We start from the raw sequence: 27,224 nt of genomic DNA, 5'->3' as shown, positions 1-27,224 counted from the left end.
TGACGTCATTAGATTCCTTCTATTTTCTAAATTGCACCTCCTGTTCTATGATGAACATTGCCTCTATAGGTCATAGATGATACTTTTCTGAAAGAAAAAAGCACATGTTAAATGATGGCGAGAAGTGTGCGAGAGGGAGGAAATCCAATACAAGAGTCATATTTGGAGAATCAGTATATAAACTACTGCAAAGAAGCGATAAAAACCTTATTGGAAACTGCAATAATATGCCTAATATCAACAATGCTGTGTCGAACAGTTGACACTGATGGCTTCAATGAAAAGAATTTGTTGCTGTTTAGGCACAACTGCAGTGGAGAAGACCACTTTAAAACATAAATTATCTTAACTGTCTGGAAGCTCTTCAGTTGGTTTGGATCCTTTTAACAGTCTTCACATGTATTAATCATGAGGGCTCCATTTCATTTTAGTAAATGATGTACTCTCTGGGACTATGCTGACTAACAGGTGCCTGTCTTATTACAGTAGAGGCATCAGAGCCATAGACCTGTGGAGCACTGCACCACCTTCACAAAGGATGAGCTCATATATCAGAGGTTACCATGTCAAGGGACTCTTGATTTTATTTTATATTTGGTGTCCTCACATCCTATTTTGTGCCAAAAGATGTTTAGGGACAAGTAATGGTTCCTTAGCAGAAGATTTACCTGTAAATAGTTTTGCCTTCTAAAATGTCCAAATTGAACTGGTGCGTGTTTGTGTGTCTCTGTGTGTGTCTGTGTGTCTATGTGTTTATTCTGTGTACTCAGAAATGTGTGTGTGTGTGTGTGTGTGTTTAAGATTTATTTCAGGTCTTTTTCAGAACAGAGCAGCTCCCATCACCTCTCGTATTTTATTTATTTGTTTATTTTAATGTACAATAATATTACTAACTTTTCCATCCCTTGCTCGATGCTGACCCCTCCCGTGGAGATGCTCACAGCTAACGCCAGTGGCAGCAGCCTCAGTAACACGTCCCCTTGGAGACTAGGAGCAACACGTGATGCGTCTACTTATCAGGTTTAGTGAGCAGCGCTGAGGAACGTACTTAAAAGAAAGAGGAAAAAAAGTGACTTTTCTCTCTCTCGTCCGTAGTTTGCGTGAGCATTGTCAGTATATTAAAAAGAGACAGACATAAAGTGATGTTAAATAGTTAGTTAACGAACTTTGTACATCTTCGAAAACGCCATTTTGCTCGGTCTCCGGAACAAGTTTGTAGTTTTTTTTTTCTCAAAGTCCATCATCTCTTTTCACCATCATCACCATGTCACGGCGCATGCAGCCCAACCCCAGCGAAGTCAAACGTAAGTAGCTTCTTGTCCTAAAGAGCATTACGAAGTCTTTTTGAGGTGATATTTGACATTTTTAATCTCGACAACGCCAACTTTGTTCGATCGTCAAAGTTTTGTACTTTTTGATCGAAGATGTGCTGATGTTCGGGGGGTTTTAACCGCACTACTGTGCTTCCTAGTTTCACTCTCTCATCCATGGTTCGACCGCCTGAGTTCAGGAATTTGCGTTTACCTCGCGCACATGTAGTATTTTTAACAACCTAAGTTGTAATTACGCTTGTTTACTTCACGACAGTGTTGGCTAATTCTTACGGTCTATAGTAGGGGACAAATCAGTTTGAACTTTTATTCGGATGCAACAACCAGCCGAAAGTTAATATTTCTTCGTCCTAACGAAGCATCCACATCTTTGTACTTTGATCGGAGTCAACGCGTGGGGGTGAACACGCGTCCCTTTCTATTTTGACCTTGCTGGGACATTTTCCCCTCTAGACTTTACTGTTTTGTTTTGAGGTATCTGTAGTTGATTTATGTCATAAGAACTTAAAGTTATGATTATCCTATCCATAGACCTCCGCTTGCCAATTTGACAAGGGGATAAGTATGGGCAGAAAGTTGTCTCCAATGAGGAAGTCTGTGCAGATGTCGTTTTATTCGGCGCGTGTCATCAGAGAGGGCGAGTATAGCAAAATAGTGCGTATTAAACCAATAGTCATTCAAAGAGAAGATTCATTCTTAGAGGCTCGAACAGAGTGCTTGTTGATTGCTTTAGACACAGGTATTTGTCGTTACAACAGTGATGCACCGTTTTAGGCAAAATAGCAGCTTTGAAACCACTTCCCTCAGTTTAGTTTGATGCATCACAACAGTGTTTCTCCTCATTCTTGCACCTCCCGAATTTCATCTTCCCCCTATTATCGCTGGTCTTCAGAGAGTCTGAAGGAACTGCAGATCCGGATGAGCAGTTCACATTCCATTACGAAATTCTACACTAGTTTCTAGGAGGCCACGAGAGGCAGAATCATCCGACACAGATTTACTCAACTACAAATTTTACTCTGTCTGTTGTGTTGGTTTGTATATTTGGATGCTTTACATGAGGGAATGCATTTAAGTTTAAGAGACTGAAGGCTTAAAATTGTTTAAAGGGAAATGCTAAGATGACATAAGAAAACTGGAGTGACTGCCAGTACATTACAACACTGTGTGAAATTCCATCACCCCATCAGCAGCTTCAGAGACTGTGGTCCCTGACATAATCATTGATATCAGTGCTTTAGACATTCTTGTCATCCTTAAAGAAGCAGATGACACAGAGGTTAATAGATTACTATGTAGCTGAATGTACTAACACCTCTTTGTAGACCCATAAGGATACTAATAGGCTACACTGTCACTGACAACTGTTTACATCATTTTACAAAGAACAACTAAGTCAAAAAGGAACTGGTAATTACTTTCTTCCACAAAGGGTAAACTTCTTTGAATGGTTAGATGCCGTTTTTAAACAGAGTTTTTTTCTGAGGTTGTCACATGTTTACACATTTTTAAGTTGTTTTAAATTAAAAGAGAATCCCTCTACTTACTCAGTTCATTAACTTACAAAATTTTGTGACACAAGACTGAGGGTTTTTTCAGCTCATTTTCTCTTTTGCACCAGTGAAAAGACTGCTCACACAATGGAGGTTGATGTTGGGTGGAGAACTGTTTGTTCAGTGCGAATCAGATGTGTAAAGCCAGAGGCACTTTGAAAATCCAAAGACATGTTTCACTGAATGGTCCACTAGAGGACTACGGCATAATCCTCTCTGTTCTCTGTAGGGTGTCGGCTGGGGATAAGCAGAGAAAGGTCATTATAAGCATCAGGACTGCTGAGGATACTAATAAGCAACATTAGGATTTATCTTAGCTCAAAAAAGAAGTGTTTATATTCATGAAAATACAGATAGGTAGATAGCCATTTAATGTGATATCATCATAAAGACCTACTTGATTATTTAAATCTTTAGTGAGTTTGTTTTAAATTACAAAACAGGGGTTCAAATGCCTAAATAATGAACTGATATTTCACTTGGACAGTTTTTACACAATATTGCGCATATATTACTATATACTCATGAGTGTCTAATGTAATTTTATTATTCACTGCATCCACAATATAAGTATTATCTAACAAAGATTTGCTTTAAGTTTCCATTTCCCTCTAATATATAGGTAACTGCCAAAATAAAGGAAACACTTGCATAAATTAAGGATATAACGTATATTGAAAACAGGTGTTTCCACACAGGTGTGGTTCTTGAGTTAAGAAAGCAATTACATCCCCCAAAAAGCTTAGAGTCATGTGCAAAAATACAAGGCAAGCCCAGTCACCCATTATTGTGGCTGCCATGGCGAGAGAATGAGATCTCAGATCTGTTGACGACGAAAGAGGGCTGATTGTGAGGGCACGTTTGGCAGAAGTTTCAGTCATGAAGACTGCTTAACAACTTGCTAATGTTTCACAAAATGCTGAGGGAAAGACACCAGCTTGGGCAAACTGTAGTCAAAAATGCATACTCCTCTTCTGTGATGTCCTTGCATTGATTCAAAACCAAATAAACAAGCAGCTCTTAATTAGCTAACTGCAAATATCAGTCTCAAGCACGAGTAGGCAGTTTGAACAGGAACAGTCTAACATGAACTTCACAGTGAGTAACATTGATGTTGCAGCGCATAAACCCCTTATTACATCTAAAACTGTACATTTGTGAGTAGCGCAAGAAATATAGGCAGTGTTCTGCTGAGTGGCACACACAAAAAAAAGTTGTATGGTCAGAATAGTTGTTCTTCACAAGGTCCTCGATAAGTAGACAAATGCATGTGTGGCACATCCCACAAGAAACCTACAGACCTAGTTGCATGTTTCCCATGGTGAAGGGGTCCAGTGGCTCTGTTGTGGTGAGTGGTGCATTTTCCTGGCATGGTTTAGGGCCACTCAATCCCTTAGAGCGCAAAGTAATGACCAATAAAATCTGAGTGATCTTTTTTAGTGTATGATGAAGTGTTTCTAGCGTTATGAGAGTGGTCTCTTCCAGAGACTGGTCAGACCCATCAGTGGGCGCAAGCAGTCACTGACTGCTTTAATGTGCATGAAAATGATGTAAGCTGTGTGTCTTAGCTGTCCCAGTTCTCAAGTCTCAACCAAACCGAACAGCTCTCCAAGACTGGGAGTGTATTTTTTTTCCCTGAGAGAGGAGACTGCAGTAGGTAGGTAGTAGGGAGTGTTTTCTTTACCTGGCTGAATTATTCATGGTGGACGGAATATAAAAACCAGTAGATGTTGGAGCATCTCCTGAGACAATGTTTTCCATGATTGTCTTTGGAGCACCAAATACAGGAATTTCTCATGGAATAATGGTATCATCCCTCCAACAAAGTCCCGAACACTTATAGTATCTATGCCAAAGCACATTACAGCTGTTGGGGTGGCTTTTGGTGGACCAGCTCTGTCTTATAACAGATACTTGTACTACCCCATGACATAGGACAGAGAAAATGGACATGCATTGCGGTTGCTTTATAAATTGTCATTACGTTCTTGTCTGGTTAACAGTTAAGTGCGATTACATATGCATTCCTTACTTGATCCTTGGAATTGTTATCTATTCTTAAGCTTTTGAGCTTAAAAGCAGTTTTTTTGTGTAAACAGCACTTAACTGTATTGGCTGCACAATGGATCCATAACCATCAGTTTATTCCGGTACCTTTTCCTTGTATAGTTATACATTAACTGAATATTACCATTGACCCAACCCTCAGTGTTTGAAGTTTAGTTCTGTGAAATTTTGTCAATGGGAGTTTTGATTGAGACAGCTGCCTTTCACCACCTGTCAATCCATTAAATCAACTCACTGTTTTCACTTGTCACATCTGGCATGAATCTGCAAATTCACTTAGAACAGGTGTGTCAGACTGTACCGTTTGGTATTCTCAGTTCACAGACCTGTAAGATCTTGGCATAGGTTCCTTGACGGGCTTAAGGAAATTATCCCCTGAGCATATGAGCTTTCAAAAGAGACTTCTGTTGCATTTAGAATTAATAATTAGGTTCATTTATTTGTCTTTGTAGGTTAATTACACAATTTAATTTGTGGGGAATATCCTAATTTGCCCTCATCTGCTGTTGCCTAATCATTTAAATGGAGCAGCAGTTAGATATAGGGACACCTCTGTCACCTCAGTGAGCCTTTTCCCCCTATGTGATGGGTATTCTGTTCACTTATCCAGGGGTGTAGATGGGCATCCTGTTTCGCTCTGGAGCTATTTTTAACCTGTCTATTTTAGATAAGATTATGTTCCCCTTGCCTAGCTGGGGATGGGAGGTCTGGTTAAGTCCCGAGGTGTAAAGTGAATTATGGTACCTTAGAAACATCGAGGAGTGTGTGTTTTTTGTAGCAAGTGTGAACTCTAAAGTAGCTCCTTCTCCTGCAAATATGCCTCACATACTCTGCTCTAGCATCTTGTTAGCTTGAAAAGAGCGTAATGTTCACATTCCAGCTTAACGTCGAACTATCCATCTTTATTCTATCATGAACTTTTTTAGTTCCTCCTCAGATTAAAATAAAAGAGGGACGAAGGTCAGTCAGTCAGGGCTAGTTCTTTGAATGATGTACAGTCCTAGACTAAATAAGTAAGCAAAAGCTAAAACAGAGATTCTCTGTCTAAAGTGAAATTTGGTTAGTTACTCCTTGTCTGAGTCCTATGTACTGGAAATCTCAATGTCACAGTCTTTATTGCTTTATTATGAATGTTAATAAAGGGAAGGATATGATTGAGGTTGTAAAAGCTGCAATGGTGTTCAAAGATGGGATGTAAATGACAAAATGGAAAATGGAGGAAGTTTCAAAATGGGGGCAATGACATCTTTCTGCAACTTCAATTTAGAGTGAACTTGTTTTTAGGATTAGGCCGCTGAAGACGGAACCCATTCAATGAACTACTTTAACCTTTTAACCCTGACATTTTTGGTCATTCTTGATGTGCTTTGTTTGTGTGTGTGGGGTGAGAAAGGATGAGTTATACACAGTAACACAGGCTTTCCATTGCAACCCTTCCCTCGTATTACAACCCTTCCCTTGTATCACCCCGCCCCCTTTCTCCCAACCTGGCTTCGTTGCTGACTCAACAGTTTTGTTAGCTGGCAGTTGCTAAGTATGTGGATTTTTTGATAACTTCTTGTGTTGAAGGGCAAGGGTGGATAGGCCTCCAGAACCTCAGTTATTGTTCTTTTCAAGATCAGAGAGCATTCATGGGAGGGGTAAAAAGGAGATAATCAGGCAGAGGGATAGAGATGGGGGAGGATGGTGGACTCAGGAGAAGCATCGTGGAACCTGTTTCTCCAGATGTAGCAGTCTTTGTTCTTTTTGCTAGAGGGCCTGCTCAACCGAGATAACTAAGCGCAATGTATGGATGGATGGTACAGTAGTGTGTGTAGAGATAACATGTTTCGCCCACTCTCATTTACAATCATCATGCTGTAATATCTTAGCTCTGTATATGAAGTGTACAGCTACAGTTTCATAAGCTGAGCGTATGTTGTTGTTAGTATATTTTCTTGGTACTTTTTAAAATCGTGTATGGCATTTGTAACATACTTTTTTTTTTTCATTTGTGCTGTTTAAATTCTAGTGCAGTGTCTCTGGTCCTCAAGGCTCTAAGATTAAGTACATTGTAAAGTCAGCAGAGAGGAAAAACTGTTTTACAAGCAAGGCAATTTCGTAGAGCCCCTCCTTGTTCAATGTTCTATATTTTTGTGAGTTACTCAGATGACCACAAAATTTTGGTGAAACCGACCCATTTGAATATTGCGTTTTGCAGTCTCTGGCACAGTGGCCACACTGGCTATAACAGCCAAGAGGGGATTCTCAAAGAAGATTTTCACGGGTTGGACAGATACTCCTCTGTATCTCTGTAAGGGATCCACAATGGGAAACAGATGTTTTTGAATCGTTTTTGAAGGACTCTCTGGAACAGCCTCCCAGCTTCCAGTCACATTTCAGGTTACCAAAACTTAAAATAAAAAAAAAAAAAAACAATCAAATGAGGGTAATTTGGCAGTTTTGTGGTTCTTCATAAAAATCATGTTCCAGTGTCAAACCTTTTAGCCCTTTTTATGTACTGTGCAAGATGTCTTAAAGTAATGGAAATGTCTCTCAGATCAGGCTTTTGGCATTTTTGTGCAAAATGAAATTAAGTGTAACAACTGCCTTCAAAGACCTTTCTTACAATAAATACATGAATAGACATGCATTTCTGGAGCATAGCTGAGTTGATACAATGCAAGTGTTGTCTTTGGGGAGCAGAGTTCTACTCTGCTCATCACGCAGATCTTAATAGTGAGCACCACACAGTATATTCTGACTTCCACTTTTCTCTCTCAGTGTCTGAGTGCAGCAAAACTTTTTCTCTGTCTCTCTTCATTTCTAAGTGTTCTGTACCTGCATGTTTTCCTCAAAAACAGTGGTAAAGAGAGGAGTTGGAAAAAAAAACAAGGAAATGAGAGATGCTAATGGATTCCACTTGGTACATTTTAGTTTTCATTGTATTTTGGGGATCAGCTTGAGTCGGCTTGAACTTTTTTTTAAAGCTTTCCCTGTTGGTACTTGCAGGGTACAAGATTGCATTGTTTTCAGACAAGGTATGAAGGCTGGACAAATGTGAACAAGTGATCTGTGTGGAAGAGCACTGTATATAACCTGTTTTTGTTGGTCAAAGGCTTGGCCAGTAATCCTGCCACTTAGCTTTCTTTCTGAAGACATCATGTTTCTAGCCTAGGTCCCTTGCACTGTTAGAAAACAGATGAATTGTAAAATCAAGGAAGGTTTCTTGGTTAGTAGTTTTGCACTCTCTGAAAAAATGAATAAATATGTGCAGGAGAGGGAGGTTTATTGGCTTGCCAGAGAAACAAGTAATCCTAAGGGAAAAGGGCAAAGAAAACAAAACATGGAAACAAGGCAAAGGTCATTCCTGGCTCTTTAGTAGCCTGGTTCATCCTAGGGTTGCAGTAAATATTAACTCTCTTATCACAGAGTATAGGACGTGTTCTCCTAATCTAGAGAAATGTTACAGAGTGAGAGTGCAAAAGCAACCAAAAGGAAGACCAGATCTTTTTTTGTAATGCCACAGTTACATGCAAGGATGCCTTAGTTTAGTCTTAACGGTGAACAAAATCGAGAAGAAGACATAACCGAAGAGACAGCACTTTTGCATGTTAACCACCAAAATAAAGACAGTGCAATATTAGACTATAGTGTGTCCAGCCTCCCCGGATGCATTTTCCTTACCCTTTGACCCTTTGTAATGACCTCTTTATGTATCTAACAGTCCTACTGACAGATTGTGTTTCTTAACTTGTGACAGGACACGCAAACATAAAAGCCATGGAACTGTGGTCACATGCACAGTTATATGCCGCTGAGTGCTGTGCTTACCGGACTGACAGGCCACAAATGAATGCAGAGGGCCTCACGGAGTGAATGGGTTATCTCTGAGAAAAATTACCTGATGACACTTGCCCTGTTGTGCTGAGGATGCAAGATTCAGAGGACTTACTTGAGTTTATGAGCCAGCTGTAGTTTGTCTCAGCCTTTGATTGTCCTTATTGTAAAGTAATGAACTGATTGTAGATCCTGTCCTTAAATCTCATGTGTGTGCTCACCAGGGCAAAGTACATAAGATTATGAGTCAACCAGTGTTTCTCAGGGATTACCACACAGGTTGAGGCGAACTCTGCCCATGAAGAATGGAAATTGCAGTCAGTCAATTTGGCTTCTGCTGCAAAATTTTCAGTATACTTTACATGAAATATATATTGCAACAGTGTGTATTTATTAAAGGACAAAGTATTTTGACGTTTTTGTGAATACAGTAGCATGCAACCACTGTACGTTTGTGGTTTCCTAAAAAAGGCAATTTGGCCGACTCTAAGGAGCCTGCTGTACGAAATGCAGTTACAACGCTGTCCCCTCCTGCTTTAGTTGAATTGCTTTCTTATTCAGTAACAGGTTGTGTTCGACGAGCTTTTTTTTTCACTGAAGCTCCACCCCTGTACTGCAGCTTTTCCAATGCAGCACGACTCCTATGTCAGCGACACTTTTCTACTTTATGTACAGCGTATGTATTTTGTGTGTTGAGGCTTGTTTTCTCGATGCTAGATGGATATCCTCCTGCAAAGACCGGCCCCAACCCCCCACACATAGCCTTTTTTAGCGGTTTTAGCCTTTTACCTCTTATAATCAGACTGCTCTGACTGGATTGGCGACAGAGAGCACACATCGTCCTGTGCGGTAATGACGATTGGACAGGGTAGGCATAAGGCAGGGCTTGATATGGCTTAGTGTGTGAATGAGCTAGTGAATGGAGGTTTCTATGGATACCATGGTTGATGATGTGGGCCCCTTGTACTTTGAACAGGAGTCCTGCTATGTACTTGCAAGTCATGAAGACTTGATCTACCTAAATGTACTAAAGAGATTGAAATTGAGTGATTAAAAAAAAAATGAAAAAATTCAGTCAGTTTCATGCTTTAAGTAATGAGATATAGCACACTTGGAAATGCTGAGTTGATTATGTAGCCTGAATAGTCAGTCATTTTTTATTCACAGGTGAACACAAGTATGCCACTAGCCCTGCTAGAACAGGAAGGAGTTTGGGCTAGAGGGCGTGACCGATGGATAGATGAGGATTGATTCAGAAAAACTGAAGGAAAAGATGTATAAAACAGGGTGGGGGAAAATGGAGCCTAGAGACTGGAGGTAACCCAGGGGAGTTGGCATGCAGGCAGGACTCTTGGAGGAGGTAGAGACAGTAGAGACAGGGGGAGGGGGTTGCTTTGTGGGGGGGGGGGGCAGAGTGCGTAAACACATAATGCACTGCCAAATCCACTTTCTGACCTACTTCACTTCACAGCCTGCGCTGTATTGTCTCCCCCTTAGACAGTCCGCGTCTACCGTGTCACACCATATCCTTTTTTGTGTATGTGTAATTAGACGGCACCGGTAGAAGAGTATTGGGATAGAAAGAAAATGCTCGCCCTGAAAAAGAGGCGGAAGAATGAAAAACGGAATGGTGAGAAGGATTGAGAGGGAATGATTATGAAATAATGAACTGAGGCATACGCTTGGGTAAATCTGTGCTGGGGCTGAGTTTTAAATAGCCTGGAATGCACTGTGCTGGAAACCGGGTGGTGGTTCAGCAGGCCCTTGTCCTGCTCTACTGCAGTACATGTTTGTACTCTGGATGGCAGCTGTCAGTGACAGTGGGAGACAATCCCTCTAACCCTGTTATATACCTCTGCACTACCACACTCTTTCTCCTCACCCATGTTATGTAAAAACGGAGATGCATTACTTTTTGTTCTCTGTTGTATTTCAAGAAGATGGAGACTTGTTGAGGATTTTTTCAGTGCAGTACCTCAGGCTACATACAATGACTGAAAAGTTTATGGTTTAATTAACTGCACAGAAATGGAGGGTGTGGATGTAGTTTATCATAGCTGCAGAGCCAGCTTATGTTTGACCCGGTGTGAAAGCCTCTCCCTTTAATACCTCAACCGAGCTTCTGTTGAGGAATGAGGAAATCTGTCCATCTTTGTCATTGCATTGGTTCTGAATCACGATTGTTTAAAATCTCCTCCTTAGCGTTCGCAGTATGACATCATGTTTTAAGCTGGAACTGCTGGCTGTGATGCCTCAAACAAAATGGTTGCTGTATGCAAAAGAAGCCAAAGGTCATGTCAGGGCCACCTGTTAGGAGTGACAGCTGAGTGCTGCTTTGCCAGGGGCTCCATGCTCCGCCTCCCTGCCTCACTACATTAACCCCTTAGGGATGCTCCATCCTGTGAAGAAAAGACCTCTCTCTCTTTCACACACACTTACTCTCACTCATGCACACATACACATACACACACACACACACACACTTTTCTCCCTTGCTGTAATCTTCTTTCTGTTGTGTGTGTTTGTACATATTTGCTTCCCTTGAAGTTCTGACACATATTAACACTTCTCATCATGTGCTTAAAACATCACAAGTATGTTCATGTGACTTGCTGATGCAGTTAACTGTATTTTTGTGATTTGTATGCAGATCTTTTTATGTGCAGTTCTTAAATATTTCCTCTATTCTCTGAGTTGCTTTGGTCTCAAGGGAATATCAGAAAACGCAAGTACGCATCGCACTAAATGAAGGACTTAAAGTACATTTTTGTGGAAGTACAAATGTACAGGAAATGGCTTAGATGAAGCTCGAGATGAGAGGAAGCAAACCATGGGATTTTACTGAATTTAGAGAGCTTAGCTGCTGAACCAGTTTAGTAAGACTTGAGGCTCTCTCTCTGTTTCTCTCTCTCTCTCTGTTTCTCTCTCTCTCTCTCTCTCTCTCTCTCTCTCTCTCTCTCTCTCTCTCTCTCTCTCTCACTCTGATTGCTATGGGACAATATTGCCAAAATACTGATTTTACAATAAAATCGACTTTTAGTGAAAGGTTAAAACTCTCTCTCTCTCTTTCTTGTTTCTGTTTGAGCGTGTGAGTCTCTGTCTGTGGAGCAATGTAGCCCCCATCTCATAGCTGTCCTTCTGCTCCTCCTAACTTCAGCCCTAATGAAACTGATACAGCGGCACCATGGAGTGTAGAGCCAGCAGAACGCGATATATCTCTCAGCCTGCACCTGCCCAGACCCAGAGCTTTGCACTTGCCTGTGCCTGTCATCCAGAGATGCACTAACACTGAGAAACATTCTCTCCTGCTCCCCTTCTTTTCACGTTCGCCGATCTTGTGTTTCATTCTGTGCTCTCTGGATGCTAGTATTCAGTACATATGATTTTTCAGACATGTATACATGTTTTCTCCAGAGCGAAGCTCAAAACTCTGTAATTTTTCATATTTCTTATCCTCTCCCCCCTTCCTAGATTACCCTACTCTTAACAGTTGTCATAGACATGACAGGGATGAGTCTAAACACAACCGCTTCCCACTCTGCTAGCTTTGCTGTCCTGTTAGTGGTGAATTAGTCAGGTATGTTAACTCATTATCCACTAATCTCTGTTCCATCTGCCTCCACTCCCTTTCAATCCTTCTCCCTTGCTCATCCTCTTCAGTTTTCTTCTTCCAAACTTGTAATACCAGTCCGTGTTCTGTTGTGTGATGGTGGCAGGCCACAGTCTGTACCACTGCATTTAGTGTCTCCTTTCCCTGGAAAGGAAAACTTGGCAGTCAACCTGGCTAGGGATGTGTTGCGAGATGACAGGAAGTTTCCATTTGCCAACTTAACAAGAGACAAGAGGCCTTAGGCTTAGTCTCTCCCATTACTTTTACACACGAACAGTGCATCTGAGTAAACACCAGTGCTTTGAAATCATATCACTCATTCTCAAATAGCCCATATAGTTTTGAGGTGACCATCTTTTCCCATCCTTTCTGATTTTGTCTTTTCTCATGGGATTCACACAGTCTTTCACTGTGGCCCGTATGTTACTTCCACATGGACGTTTTTGTAGAAGCACAGTGAACGCCACCCATGAAAAAACATCTGTGTGGCTTGAATGATGATGGGAGTGTGCGTATCATTTTATTTTATCCTGAAATGAGTTCAAAGGGTTCCAGGATTCTGCTGTTTATGTGCTGTTATTGAGTATTGTAGTCGTTTGCGTGTTTGGAGGAGCAGAAGGCCAATACATTGGTCATATAGCAAATGAATATATACGTGTGTGTGTGTTTTTCTCTCCTGCAGAATGAACAGAGGCTGCTGACATTGCTGTCTTCTCCCCACGCCTGTCACCCTGCGACTCCATGACCCAGTGACGTGTTTATCCCCAATCTCAAAATGGGTAAATATGCCAAAGACACCTGACATCACTGACAGAGAAGTGTGTGTGCGTGTGTGTGTGTGTGTGTGTGTGCGCACGCGTGTGTGTGCGTGTGTGGGCATGTGCGTGTGTGTTTCTGCGTGCGTGCGTGCGTGCATGTGTGTGAGAGAGAGAGAGAGAGACAGGGAGAGAGATAGGGAAAGAGAGAGAGAGACCTTGTGAACAACACACACACACGCATACTTGGAAATAGTTTCACACTAAGCTTTCTAAACATTTGTCCCCTTTTCAGAGAATGCTATTTGAAATCAGTTGCCATAATAATTTGTTCAAAGGCGGCTGAGTAAACAGCGTTTGTCGGCTCATCGCGAATGTGAAAGGGTTGGAACCTGTTTGAGATGGATAATCCAAGCATATTTTTAATAAGATGTAGTCTAAGGGTGTTGCTCAATGTCTCTGCGATCTGCTGTCTCTGCCTGGTAACTGTGCATTCCAAACCACTCCCTGCTCTCCGCAGCCTGCTCCTCACAGTGCACACAGGGATCTGAGCTGCACAGTACAACACAGCAGCTAACTCTGCACCGTTGCTCTTGCTGTTCTCAGGCCACAAAATGACACATTGTTAACATGTTTAAAGGTATATGCACGTGTTGTTGTGGAGCATCTTTGGACGTTTCGTGTTTTGAACGTCTAAAGGATGGGGAGAGTGAGGCCCACTGTTAAAGCTTCTCTGAAAGGAAGTCTGTGTGAAACAGAGGGAGAGGGGTGGGGAGAGGAAAGGGTCTGCTGTGTGAGATGGGGGGATGGTGTGTGAGATGGAGGAGCTGGGCAGAGCTTTGCAGAGAAGAGAGAGAGAGAGAGAGAAGAGAGAGAGAGAGAGAGAGAGAGAGAGAGAGAGAGAGAGAGAGAGAGAGAGTGAGAAAAGTTTAGAGGAAAAGGAGGAGAAAAATGGCTCCGGCATTCCCCATGCCTTCCCACCCGCTACACCAAACAGGAAATGCATGAGCTCCCTGCTCTGGCTGTAGCAGGACACGGAGGGGGGTGGGGAGGTGTGGTGGTGGTGGTGCTGGGGGGGGTGGGGGGGGGTGGGGGGAGTTTCCATCTCTCTGTGTCTTTCTCCTGCTGACTCACAGTGATGTGCGAGGGAAAGAGAAGGGCTGGTGATGGCCAGGGGCAGATGGAATGGTCGTTTGCCCTGTGTTATCTCAACTCAGTTGGTGGGAGGAAGGTTTCCTCAAGCACTCCACTCCACACTTAACCCCTCTCTCACATCCTCTGGCCTGGACGGTATTCATCAGAGCCTCTACCATCCGCTCTCCTCTGTCACATGCCTGAGTCTTTTAGTATCTCACCTTCTGGTCTTTCCTGTCTCCGACTCATTTTCTCTTTCAACCAACTTCTCAAACACTGTTCTCTCTGTTTCGTCTGTCAATTGCAATGCAACTGCCCACTCGTACAGTGATTCTGTCCCCCTCTGTCTCTCTGTCTCTCTCTCTCTCTCTCTCTCTCTCTCTCTTTCTCTGTCTCTCTCTCTCTCAGTCTTTCTGTCTGCATTATCTCCATCTTAACCATTTGATTCCTGTTTTAACTAGGCTTTATTTCCCTCCATCTGTTGTGATTAGCTCTTTTGGCTAATGAATCAGCATCTCATTCTTTAATCCTGGCTGTGAACACAGGGAAGCCTTGCTAATGGCTGCCCTTTAATCCTCCGATTACTGAATCTGCTTCGTATGGCCACGTCGCCTCAAAGCACTTGTGAGCTGTGCTGCCATGAGCCACTGAAGCACTCGAGTGGAGTTTTTCTGTACTTCATTTGACAATGATTATAGTATTTTTTTTTTTTAATAGATTATGAATTACAGGATGGTAAAACACAGTAATATTTTAAAGTGGTCAACATAGAGGACTTGATTATCTGATGCAGATGTATTTAGAGACAGAGTAATGTGCCACTCATACACTCACATTCTGTGTATGAAAGACAGTTTAGTTTGATGAGTTTTTGTTTTGTCTGGAGTTGCGTTAGAGTCAGAACAGTCAGGTTAAAAGTGAGTTTGTAGAACTGCTTTTGGTAGCATTGGGTGAGCACTTCAGTGCTCTGCCATTTAATGAAAATGTTTTCCACCACTACTAATGCATGTCATTGATGAAGAGCATTCAACAGAAACAGAAAAACCTATTAAAAAAAATCAGTTGAGTGACAGAGTGACAGTAATGTTGAATAGCTGACAAACATCACAATAGTCTCATTTCAGCTGGTGACACATGTTGTGTCCAGCAGTGTGGAAATCATGGTCGGTAGAACTACTTCATCGTCTGATCCTTGCTGAAACACAGCAGGCTTGTATCTGTATTGGGCCTCCAATCTTTTTAAAAATACACTATATGGTTTAGACTCATTTTCTAGATTACATTAGATCAGATTTTAGAGTATTAGTATTTTGTCTCTGAAGAGTTTTAGGAAAATTGGGCATGGATTTCTCTGTTAAAGGGAACTGTTGCCCTGGTCACTCCTTGAATGAGTTGCTCTAAATGACCAGGGGTGATGATGATGACCATGGAGAAGGGGATTTCCTACCCCTCCCCCTGAAGATCACGCTCGGTTTCAGCCTATATGCTGGAGCAGAAGCACAAGGCAGTAGCAGCAGAGAGAACAACAGACAACAATCTGCCCTGTACTGCACTCTCAGCCACTTCCTGCTTTCAAACCAACCCCTGTACAGTTCTTCAACCCAGCCTGCCTTCCCGGTTCACTCAACACAGGGCAGAATTTCCAAGTTTTTTGTGGATATGTGTCCCTGCATCTCCTTTATTATACTCTCTCGCTTGCTCGCTCGCTCCCTCACTCACTCATTCTCTTCCTCATCTTCCCCTACTATTTCAGATCCCCCCCAAAAGCATTCTCTCGCTTTCTTTTTCTCTGTCTCTCTCTCTGTCTCTCTCTCTCTCTCTCTCTCTCTCAGTCCCAGCTCTCACTTGTGTGTTGCTCATCCTTTGACTCTCCCTCTTGGCCCAGCCCCTTCTTTCTTTGGGATGGGCCTCATTGCCGCTCTGTACATTACTGTCTCTGCAAACACCCACAGCTGCAGACGTTAAACCAGAGGCTTTGTGCTTTCAGTGTTGCTCATTTAGACAACCTATCACAAAAAGATTTCGGTTTAGGATGTTGTGATTCAATATATACATTTCGGAGGCATTTTAGAGCTTGCGTCGGTTCAGTACCCACAGCTTCTGCTTTCTGTAACATCCTGCTGTAACTTCACATAGAGATGGGTTTGAAAATGATGATGTTCAGATTTTCTCTCAGCTTCCCTATACTCAGAGATGATACACAAAAAAAAAAAAAAAAAATCACGGAGCAGTAATGAAACAGTTGCAAGTATTCACTTGTATTTTCTAGAACTGCCCGTTACATAAATCCGTAGGAATAGTAAAAATAATAAATGACGGTGCATTTGATTGAATGATTTTTACAGATGTTGTTGGAGTTTTGCATTTTCTTCACATTTGTTTTAAATTCCTGTCACCTTTGCTACGTTGACAGTAGTGATGTGAAAACTGCCTGAAGCCACAGCAACTGTATAGTTCTCACTGGAATGCAAAAAGCACTCACCATGCGCATGTGCTAAAAGAGGAAGTTGACAGAGACGTTCTTCCTGAGGGTGTTGCTTTAGATGCGAGTCGCTGGCTCTACAAGGATCTAATACCTCATTTACATTCGATACTTTGTGTGGTGAACTGCATGTTCAGTACAGCGGAGTACAGATCAAAATAAGTGATGGGGCCTGATTCTTCATATCTCTGGCCTTCGTCTGTTGGCCCTGAGGATAATATTTTGGTCAATTCCATTTGTATTCCTTGTAAATATGACCAGAATAACTCCAGATGAGGACAGATTACCCTATGTACATCTCTCTATAACCACCCTCGTTTTGATCACGTATCAGTTAACGAGCGCAGTAACTCTCTTTTCACAAAATGGTACTTGATCTTTCTCTCTCTCTCTCTCTCTCTCTCTCTCTCTCTCTCCCTCTGATAAACTAGTATTGGGTATCATTGGGATGATTGACACTGATGCCTGTGTTCTGTTTGTTTGTGCAGACATGGAGAACAGCTTGTCTGAGAATCATGTTGAGGATGCTGGTAGTGCTGAAACAAATGAGCATTCTGGCCAGTCTGGAGGGACAGAAAAGGACCTTTCTCCTACACAGACACAAAAGGATATGAAAGGTAAAGACGCGCAGCCTGCACATCTGTCATGGTGGGCAGGCTCACAGCTCTGGACTAGTGTGTCTGTTTGAGTCATTTTGGAATCCTGTTGTCTTTAGTCACAAACTATATTTAGAATCTTTTTTTTCCATTATGTAAATTGTCCGTTGATGGAGGAAATCTGTGGATGATCTTGAAGTAAACTGAATGTGATTCAGTGAGGAGAATCATTCTGTGAGATTATACTTTTGGTTACTAAATCAACGTGCTGTTTCAGGAAAACCGGAGAGTGATACAGACCTTAATGGAATGGTTAAAAACGAGAGTGGAAATGCAAAAACTGGAGAGAAAGAACAAGAAGTGGTGAGTGAAAAACAAGCGGAAGAAGGAGAGGACCTGACCTCTGTCAACTCGATGATGACTACTGTAATGAGTGCTGGCCAGATAAATGGAGGCATAGACGCATCCTCCTCAAAGACTCCATCTAAAACTCCCAGCAAATCACCATCTGTTAATCGCACTGGGAGGCGAAACCAGGTACAATACTCACTACTTGAGAGCTCTGAAGAGATGTACCAACCCTCAGTTATACTAGCAAACATACCATTTAAGCCAGAATAGAGGAGAGAACTGCATATACTGCATTAGGAGAGTGGATTTAAAAGCAATCCGGCGAATCTGATGTGGAATGAGTGAACGTGGCTCTCTGTATCGCGGTGGTTTTGAGAGAGGTGGAAGTATAAAGTTTAGAGGAGGGGAATGTGTGGCAGTGGCATGAACTCTGCTGAATGAGTGGCAGCAAATGGTCTGTGCGCTGACTCAATCCCCCCTTTGTCAGCAGCCGTGCATGTCTTATGCCTCCAATTAAAGTGTGGGATTTTACTGAAACGTCCCTGTGTAGGGTAAACAGGTGTCTGTTAACCCCCACCCCACCACCACCCACCCCACCCTGCCTGAGTCCCTCATTCATTCCTCTTCTCAGTCCACACCACTAAGCATGTTACCATACGGTGAAGCTTTGCGCTGTGTCACAGCAGGGCCAGTGTGGGAGCAGGCCTGTCCCATGGAATTAGTGATGCTCTCTCTGCGCCAGCACTGCTGTTGTCCATTGAAACAGATGGAAAGGCCACTTGTTGTATTATATGAAAAGAGCACACAAGTGTTTCAGGAGTATTGACGCATATCATCTTTGTCAGCACTTGCTATGTCATCTTCGACTATTTATTGTGCTGACTTTATGCAGTTTTAGGCACAGCAACGATTTTTCAGCAGTCGCCAAATTCCTTCAGGTTAGGTTTCTGCCAGGGTCCTTAAGCTCAGGGAGTTTGTATGTGTAGTTGTGTGTTTGTGTGGTTTTAGGGAGTCCAGGACATTGATGAGGTGTCACAGTTAATCATTTGCCCTACAGTCAACATTCACTGGTATTTGCCACAGAAAATCTCTTCTATGACAGTTGACTGTAGATGAAATTGAATTATGTGTCTTTGTTTCAATCACACTTTGAAGACATTAACCCCATTATCTTCAAATTTAACCCCATGAATACATTACAACTGTGTTTGATAAAGATCTGTATCGTTGATGGAGTAAGTGATGAGTTTGTCAACAAATATAGTAAAAAGATGTAATAGACCTTGCATGTGGTGCCAGTTGGTAATTCTGTTACACCTCACTCAAGCAGTCAGAGAACCAGCATGTAGCTTGGGACTGTGTTATTTTGTATGACATTGATTGATGCAGTATGGAAACAGACAGGGGATAGGAGTCACCTGCTGTGATCAGTCAGGGGGATAGTTTTATCACTCTTTCTCCTTCAGTTTGTGTGAACTCTGTCTGTATGTCACACATGTAAAGTTGTAAAAGTTGCTAAAGGTTTTCATGACTTAATGCTCTGCCTTGCTGAGATGCTTTGTCTATCTTTGTGATTTAGGAGGTTAAAGAAGAACGTTCAACCTTCATATGCCCACTCTGTGAAAAGAACTGTATGACTCAGCATCAGCTCACTATGCACATCAGACAGGTACATGTGCACACACACACAAACACACGCACACTCAAACATACAAACACTCTATCTTACTTTCTGCTACACTTGTATAAACACTAAAGCCATGGCCTAGTTACTCAGCAATCTCTTGCTGTACTCATTAACATACATCTGGCATGTACAAACATGTTGTTTTGTCTCCCCCTCCAGCATAACACAGAGAATGGAAGCACTGACCATTCCTGTAGTATTTGTGGGAAGGCCCTTAGCTCTGCCAGCTCTCTGGATCGCCACATGCTGGTACACAGTGGAGAGAGGCCCTACAAGTGCACAGTGTGTGGCCAGACCTTCACTACCAATGGCAACATGCACAGGTATATATAGATGTATACATGGTCCTTCAGTGTTTCCTGAGCCTAGAGCAGAACTCAGAGCGGTCAGGGTCAAAGTGACTTGCTATTTCATGCAGTATGTCCGCACTTGTCGTGTTGCATTGATCAGGTTTATTGTAGAAATGCCAAAATGTATTGCACAGATGATGAGAGAAAAAGGGGAATGCATAGGTCAGAACACAAGGGACAGGACACACAAAGATAAGAGGCAAGCATATGCTTACACTTATAGCTGGAGGTTAGGCGGGGCATCTAAGGCATAGATGTAGAGGTGTGTGCATTGGCCTGTGTGTGTGTGTGTGTGTGTGTATATATATATATGTGTGTGTGTGTGTGTGTGTGTTGGTGTTTGAGAGGGTATTTCTGTTTGCTCATTGCACTGTATGTATCCACATGTTTCAGTGTCTGTAATGTGGTCTTTGTGTTTATTGTGATCTGTGCATCGTTGGGATGCAGATAAAAGCCTTCCTTGTGCAGTTCAGACATGCAGGCACTCCAAATGAGTGTGGGAGAAGGCAGCAAGAGTGAGGGACACTGTCTGGAATGGGTGTTAGTGAGAACAAAGGAGAGGGAGTGGGAGTGTGTGACGGTCTAACATGTAGTTTATATGTGCATTTTGATTGTATGTTTTTTTCTTATTTTACACAGCATGCACATGTTAATGTAAATATAAATCTCTGTGATCGCGCACACACACAGACTGCGAACAGTGAGCAGTGGATTTGTCCTCTGCATTTAAACCATCCAACATAACCCGTGGTGAACACACACACACCATAGAGTAAGAATAATCTTGGTTCTGTGACATGTTTGAACAAAGTGATCTTTGTTGATAGTATTAGGTCTGTTCATTTAATGTGTTTTGAAACCTAATTTGTTTCACATAATCTGACAGTTGAAGAGGATGTTGACAGGTTTAATTTAAAAGAAAACAAAAAAAGAGGATGTTAAGCATCACAACACATCAACCACAGACAGATGCCCTCATAGGGCCCTTTGACACTTCAGTCAGTGAATATCAGTAGTGTAACTTAGTATCTCCATTTCGGTGTCCTCCACAGGGAGGGCATTTCACTTTTATGGGATGTGGTACTCTCTTGCTCCTCATCCATGTCTTTGACAGGAGGTACATAGAAAGTGGAAAATTATTAAAGGAACTGCCTAGAAAGTGGTCTAGAAGTTTTATGACATCATGATAGCTATTCAGTATAGCATTTTTTTTTTTTGCCCACTATGACGAGCTTCAATCAAGAGACTTGAGATGTGACATGGAACAGAGTTCAGGCTGTCAGAGTAGGGTCCACATATGGCGGGCCATCCCTCTGCCTCCCCGCTATTAATATCCTTGGCCGTAGAATGTAAAACAAGATTCTCACCACTGGGCTTACTGACATTTATCCTTTCTCTCCTAGTCCAACAGTCATACTCAGAGATTAGAATTCGTACACTGCTATATCCCCCACTCTCAAACACACTCCAAAATTAAAAAAGATACAGTGTGTGTAACACACTCACTCAAAATTAAATGCTTCCAGTGTACCACACTTCCACACATGGAGACATTTGGAGAGTCTTATCTTGTGGAACCTGAAAGGTAGGTTTGTTACTGCGAGGCACCGCAGGGTGGGGGGGTGCACACGTCCCGGCTTGTCGTAATGTGACTCTGTGTTCTCTCTCTCCACTCACTGCATTCAACCTCTCAGAGAGAAAGCCCTCTGCTGTCCATGTTTACAACATGCATTTCTCCCTGCCCACATACGCCTACATACTCTGCGGTCCTCATACAATGATGCACACTGCTTGTAACAAAACTGAGATTTATAAAACTGTGCCAGTAAAGGTTACAAGACAGAAAAACATTCTCAATGAAAATATCATCGGTGAATGTCCAGAATGCATTAACTTTGAACATTTATGAAAGCTTATTAGTGAAACATACTTAAGAAGTAGAATAAGCTGTGTTTTCATTTATTCATTTCATATTAATTATATATGCACACTCTATAAATATATATACTCTATTGAGCAGAGTTTAGTCTGTTCACTGTATATATGAATTAACTTTTGACATATGTGTCTGCAGGCACATGAAAATCCATGACAAGGATCCAAACACTATCCCAGCCTCCAGTCCTCCATCTCCGAGCAAACGTCGCCGACCCTCCGCAAAGAGGAAGCCCAGTCTGGAGGATGAGGGCGAACGAATCAGTCAGCTTCCCAATAAAAAGGTGTAGGACTGCAACCTTAAAGACAATGCACAAAAAGATCTGTTTCTCTGGTTTTTCTCCAGAGATTGTGCCGTAAAGAAAAGAGAGTGCAGTATGCTCTCCTGGCATTTATTCAGTATATATGCATAAAAAGATTAAACTATTTTGTACCTCTCAACTTGATGACTTCTGCTTGGATGCGCAGGTATTTTTGCACCTATGTGAACCACTGATTTGTCAAACTTTAGGTTATGATGGAGGATTTGGCAGGAGGGAGGGGGGCCGCCAAACGTGAAGAGGAGCTGCTACATTGTCCAATATGTTTCAAGACCTTCATATGTAAATATGGTTTGGAAACACACATGGAGACACACCCTGACACTGCACTCAGGTAGGAACATTTAATTCATGAATAACCTAGGAGCAACTGCAAAAATGTTAGATAAACAAGTGCTTAAGGTTGCCATTATTATGATAATATGAATTCTACCATAAATACATTTTCAGTAATTATGCTGGATCTGTAATTTTAGGTGTAATCTGTGTTGCATCACCTTCCGAACTCACCGGGGCCTTCTTCGGCACAACTCCGTTATTCATAAGCAGCTGCCCACTGATCCAAATGGACGACCTTTTATCCAGAGCAACCCATCCATCCCTCTGGGGTTCAGTGATGTGGCCTTCATTGACTTTTCTTGCCACAAGTTCCCTAAAATTGCTCAGGTAAGGACAGCATTCAATCTTTATCAGTAATACATGAGAAACAGAGGCAGTTTAAGAAATTGAGAGCCTGCGTTGTTCATTGTTTTTAAGTTTGAGCTTGTTTTATTTTTATTCTTTTTCACTGTAATTTGGAAGGTCCAATTCTTCGTACTTCCCTGTACCTTAATTAAAAATGATTTGAACAAATTAACAAAGTACTTTGTTGGCCTCCAGTAGGGCAATGAGTAGTTTTGTAAAAGCAACCATGTATTACAAACATATTTGGTTTTCTATGATAGATAGACACATTTAGACAAATTGTGGTTTATGATTCTAATTTCATTTTCTACTTCCTAGGTGTGGTGTGAAACAAATTTGCGCCGATGCTCAAGCAAGTTCCATCGGTTTGTTTGTGAGGTCTGCAACAAGGCCTTTCCTCTACAGGCATCTCTAGATCTGCACGTAGCAACACACAAAGGCATTACAGATACATGTACTGATTTACAGAAGCAAGATAAAGGTGCTTTCACCGATACACCAAAACTGATCCCTGACTCCAAGGAGAAAGTAGAGGAAACAGAATCTTGTGAAGATGCACATACAGCCAATGGGAAGATGGGCTTCATGCAGTCCCTTGGTCTCCAGCATTGTTCCCAGGTCAAGCCTGTTCAGTCTGATGAGGAAATCCAGCAAGCAATTTTCGACAGCATCCATGTTATTCGTGTTGAGCCCCCTTCAACAAATCTACCTCAAGAGTCAAATGGAAGTCTAGGCCTCTCCCTCCTGGACCCTGTTTCCCTTCAGGGAAAGAGTGGTGGCCTGAGCCTATTGTCTCTGCAGCCCCTCCAGGGTGGATTTGTTAACAGTGGGTTGGTTGTCCGGCCCAGGAGTGGTCAAACTGGAGTAGAGTTGGCTGATATTCAGCAAATTTTGAAGTTAGCAGCCTCTGTGCCCACCCAGGTGACCCTTCCCCTGCTCTCTAAAACTCCAGGAAATCCCTTTCAGACCGAGGCTAAGCAGATTCCTCCATTAAAACCTAAGCCACTGGTGACTCCTCGATCCCACATGGGTACGTCCACACCACCTCCATCTCTCATGAGTGCACACCAGGGCTCATCAGGGTGCATCAGTCCCAGTTTGCCTCCCCCTGCAGGCCAGCTTCTCAGGACCCCTAGGCAGTCCTCAGTTTCCTCAACCTCTTCACTGTCCTCTTCCCCTTCTAATCAAAGCTGGGAAAACCTCCAGCTGGGGACAGATGGCACCGTTACCTCAATCATGCCCTTTGACCCATCAAATGGCAAAATCAAGCTGGAAGAGACTGAGGCAAAAGAAAAGGGATCAAAAGTGGGATGCAACAAAAAAACTCCCGCTAAAACAGAGTACCCATGCCGGTTTTGTACTGAAGTCTTCTCCTTCCCCAGTGGCCTACAGGCTCATATGCAGCGCCACCTCGGGGCCTCACCTTACCAGTGCAGTATTTGCAGTTATGCTGCCCCTGACAAAGCTACTCTGATTCGTCACCTCCGAACACATAGCGGTGAACGCCCATATGTCTGCCGCCTCTGTCACTACCCCTTCACTGTGAAGGCCAACTGTGAACGGCACTTGCGCAAGAAACACATGAAAAACACCCGCAAAGAGATTGAGAAAAACATTGAGTATGTGACTGCCAACTCAACCATTAGTGGTACAGTTGGTGTTACTAAACTGGATCTGCTAGACCCGGCTAGCACTAGTAACACCACATGTCGCTATTGTGGGGAAGATGTAGGGAGTTACCGAGCTCTCCAGATTCATCTGCGAACACACAATGGCTGTCAGCGCAAACCATTTGAGTGCCGACAGTGTGGAGCAGCCTTTCTTGCTAAGAGGAACTGCATCCACCACTTGTTAAAGCAACATCCAGAAGTTCCTGAGAGAGAAATCGAAGAACACATTAACACCCTTGTGCCTGTTACTTCTGCTCATAACAACCCTTCCTCAAATGGCCTGCTCCTCAGTGCTAATGTACAGCTAGTTAAGCAGGACTTGGGTTCCTATACTGGAGAAGCTGACCAAGACCAGCCACTTGACTTCTCCAGCAAGACCCAGAATACAACAGACTTGGGCGTCAAAACTGAGATTGATCCTTCCTCTACATGCTTGACTAATGAAAGCCTCATGGAGCCCATTGACCTTTCAATGCCTAAGGACCCAGAGAAGAAGAAAATGAAGAAAGAAACTACAGACACCACATATGTACATTGTCCACCTGTAGAGATCAAGAAAGAGTTGCCCTTGACAAGCATAGACAAGCACTCAGATACTTCCCCTGGCTTGCAGACCTCCATTCAGCTGTCTCTGTCCAATTTGGCCTCATCTACCAGCAGTGATTCAGCCAAACCCTCCACACGACTGAAACCTCTGCTGCCAAAACCAGCTTCTGTCTCAAATCCCTCAGAGCTGCCACCTTTGGCGTCCATTGCCCATATCATCTCCTCAGTGTCTGCCACCCCTGTGTTGCTCAAAACAGAGATTAATATTAGCTCTTCTTTTGGTGTTGATAAAAGTGAGGGGGACGTAGATGTTGAGAAACAGCATGATAAGTGTCCTAATAGCAGTGTCAGCCCCAGCTCTGCTACAGATGTTTCTCTCATTGAAAATTCAAAAAGGAGAGCCAAGAAGAGATCAGCCCATGAGGAGATGTGTGATCCAGGGTTGGCCACAGACAACTGTATCGATCTAGAGTCCAGTGGAGAGTTTCCAAGTGTCGAGAAAATGCTGGCGACCACTGACACAAACAAATTCAGCCCATACCTGAGAACAAGCCAGGTGGAGCCAGCGAAGGTGGACACAGAGAAAGAAAAGCCATCTACTAGTGAGGAGGAAAAGGAAGGGAAGGAAGACAAACAGAAGATACGGCCACAGAACAAAGGGAAGAAAAATGCCTATTCAAATTCGGTGCAGAAGATGACATGTCCATATTGCCCACGCGTGTTTCCTTGGGCTAGCTCATTGCAGAGACACATGCTAACACACACAGGTAACACACTAGTAGCCACAACCTCACCTGAGGATAACACATCCCAACAACTCATGAAATGTGCAGATAAAATTGAAATAATGGGACTTTTTTTCAACATTCCAGACCATTTTGTCTGCCCATACAAATTCATTTTCTGAATTATGAACATTACATTTCAGGTTTGAAGCCATATCCCTGTCCTCAGTGTGATGCCTTCTTCTCCACCAAGTCCAATTGTGAACGTCACCTTCTTCGTAAACATGGGGTTGCCAGTCGTACACTGCAACACAATGGGTCACGGAATAAACCAAAGGTTGATGAGGGGTCACAAGGAAGTGGAGGTAAGCTCAGCTACAAGAGACTTCAAAGTTTACACAGGCTCTTAGGCAGAAAAAATGCACTATTTGATGTAGTATATTTATCTTAAGGATTTGTATGATATTTAATGCAGTATATAATATTTGGAATATAATTTTCATGTTAAAGACACCTTCAATCTATTTCCTGTGTAACTGAAGTCTGTTCTACTTATTACTTTGAAACTGGAAAGAAAAAAAGACTCCCAGATTGACCATATTAGAGAAGCGGCATTAAATGGCTTCAAAAGAAACATCCTTTGAAGCTTCGCTTTAATTCCGTTTCAGTATGCAACATTTTAAAGAATAGAGGTGTAATATGTCGCTTGCCTGTTTTGTGATCATTTTTTAGATTTGATTGATTGTGAATCATTACTCTGTGACTCAGCCTGTGCCTGTGTCTTCCAGAGAGCATGTCAGACACTGAACCAGTGGCAGCTGGAGATTCTCCGGACCTAATCTCCAACAGTCCGCAAAAGGAAGAAAACTCAAAGGCCTGTGATCACAGTCCAATGAACCAGTCGGGACCAACAGCCAAAGAGCAAACTAAGAAGAATCAAGGCCCAGAGATCTCACAACTAACAGCAAACAACAACATGGGAACAGACAATAATGACAATGATGACTCGCAAAGCAATAAAAGTCTTGACCTCAATCTGGGCCACAACTTAGTTGACTTTAAGCTCTTGGCAACTGAGCAGCAGTCACCAGAGGCCACAAACAACACAGTGGAGGCAGAATGTCAACCATCAGACTTTCCACACACATGTGCAATCTGCAAAAAGAGCTTCCGCCATGCAGCCACTCTTAGTCGCCATCAGTCCATTCATACGCAGGAGAGTCAGCCAGAGGATGGAGGCAAGAAGACTAAGCGTCAAACCTCTAGCCTGGCTACAAAAAAAGAGACAGAGCCGGAGGAGAGGACAGAAACTCTGGAGAAAGAAGGGAACAGCAGTGGCATAGACAGTGGTACTGAGGAGGAGGAAAAGGAAAAAGACAGGAGTGATATGGAAGAGGAGTGTGGCTCTGAGCTGAAGGCTTCGGAGGATGAAAATGGGTCAGCCGATGGTAAATCTGACAAGAGGAAAAAGGTCTGCAGTGTGTGCAGCAAACGTTTCTGGAGCCTGCAGGACCTGACTAGACACATGCGCTCACACACAGGTTAGTACAAAAATAGTACATCTGATTCATCTCAACAAAAATATGTAAATGCACAAAGACACTTATTC

The 27,224-nt window shown here is 42.6% G+C and overlaps 1 protein-coding gene across 1 annotated transcript in view; it reads left to right on the top strand.

Moving 5' to 3' along the window:
* The first annotated feature begins 1,112 nt into the window (after positions 1–1,112).
* Positions 1,113–27,224, top strand: part of rreb1b (ras responsive element binding protein 1b) — a 29,042-nt gene continuing 2,930 nt past the window's right edge. Inside the window, exons 1-12 of the mRNA XM_030773261.1 lie at positions 1,113–1,304; positions 13,063–13,159; positions 17,240–17,368; positions 17,625–17,884; positions 19,278–19,367; positions 19,545–19,708; positions 21,810–21,954; positions 22,182–22,324; positions 22,467–22,656; positions 22,993–25,657; positions 25,819–25,980; positions 26,404–27,156. Of these exons, the coding sequence (XP_030629121.1) occupies positions 13,156–13,159; positions 17,240–17,368; positions 17,625–17,884; positions 19,278–19,367; positions 19,545–19,708; positions 21,810–21,954; positions 22,182–22,324; positions 22,467–22,656; positions 22,993–25,657; positions 25,819–25,980; positions 26,404–27,156 (4,705 nt within the window). The 5' untranslated portion in view covers positions 1,113–1,304; positions 13,063–13,155. The remainder of the gene's footprint in view (positions 1,305–13,062; positions 13,160–17,239; positions 17,369–17,624; positions 17,885–19,277; positions 19,368–19,544; positions 19,709–21,809; positions 21,955–22,181; positions 22,325–22,466; positions 22,657–22,992; positions 25,658–25,818; positions 25,981–26,403; positions 27,157–27,224) is intronic.

The sequence above is a fragment of the Chanos chanos genome, chromosome 5, assembly GCF_902362185.1.
Source record: "Chanos chanos chromosome 5, fChaCha1.1, whole genome shotgun sequence".
Lineage (NCBI taxonomy): Eukaryota > Metazoa > Chordata > Actinopteri > Gonorynchiformes > Chanidae > Chanos > Chanos chanos.
Note: the sequence above shows the minus strand (reverse complement) of the source record. Positions and strands in the feature narration are given on the sequence as shown.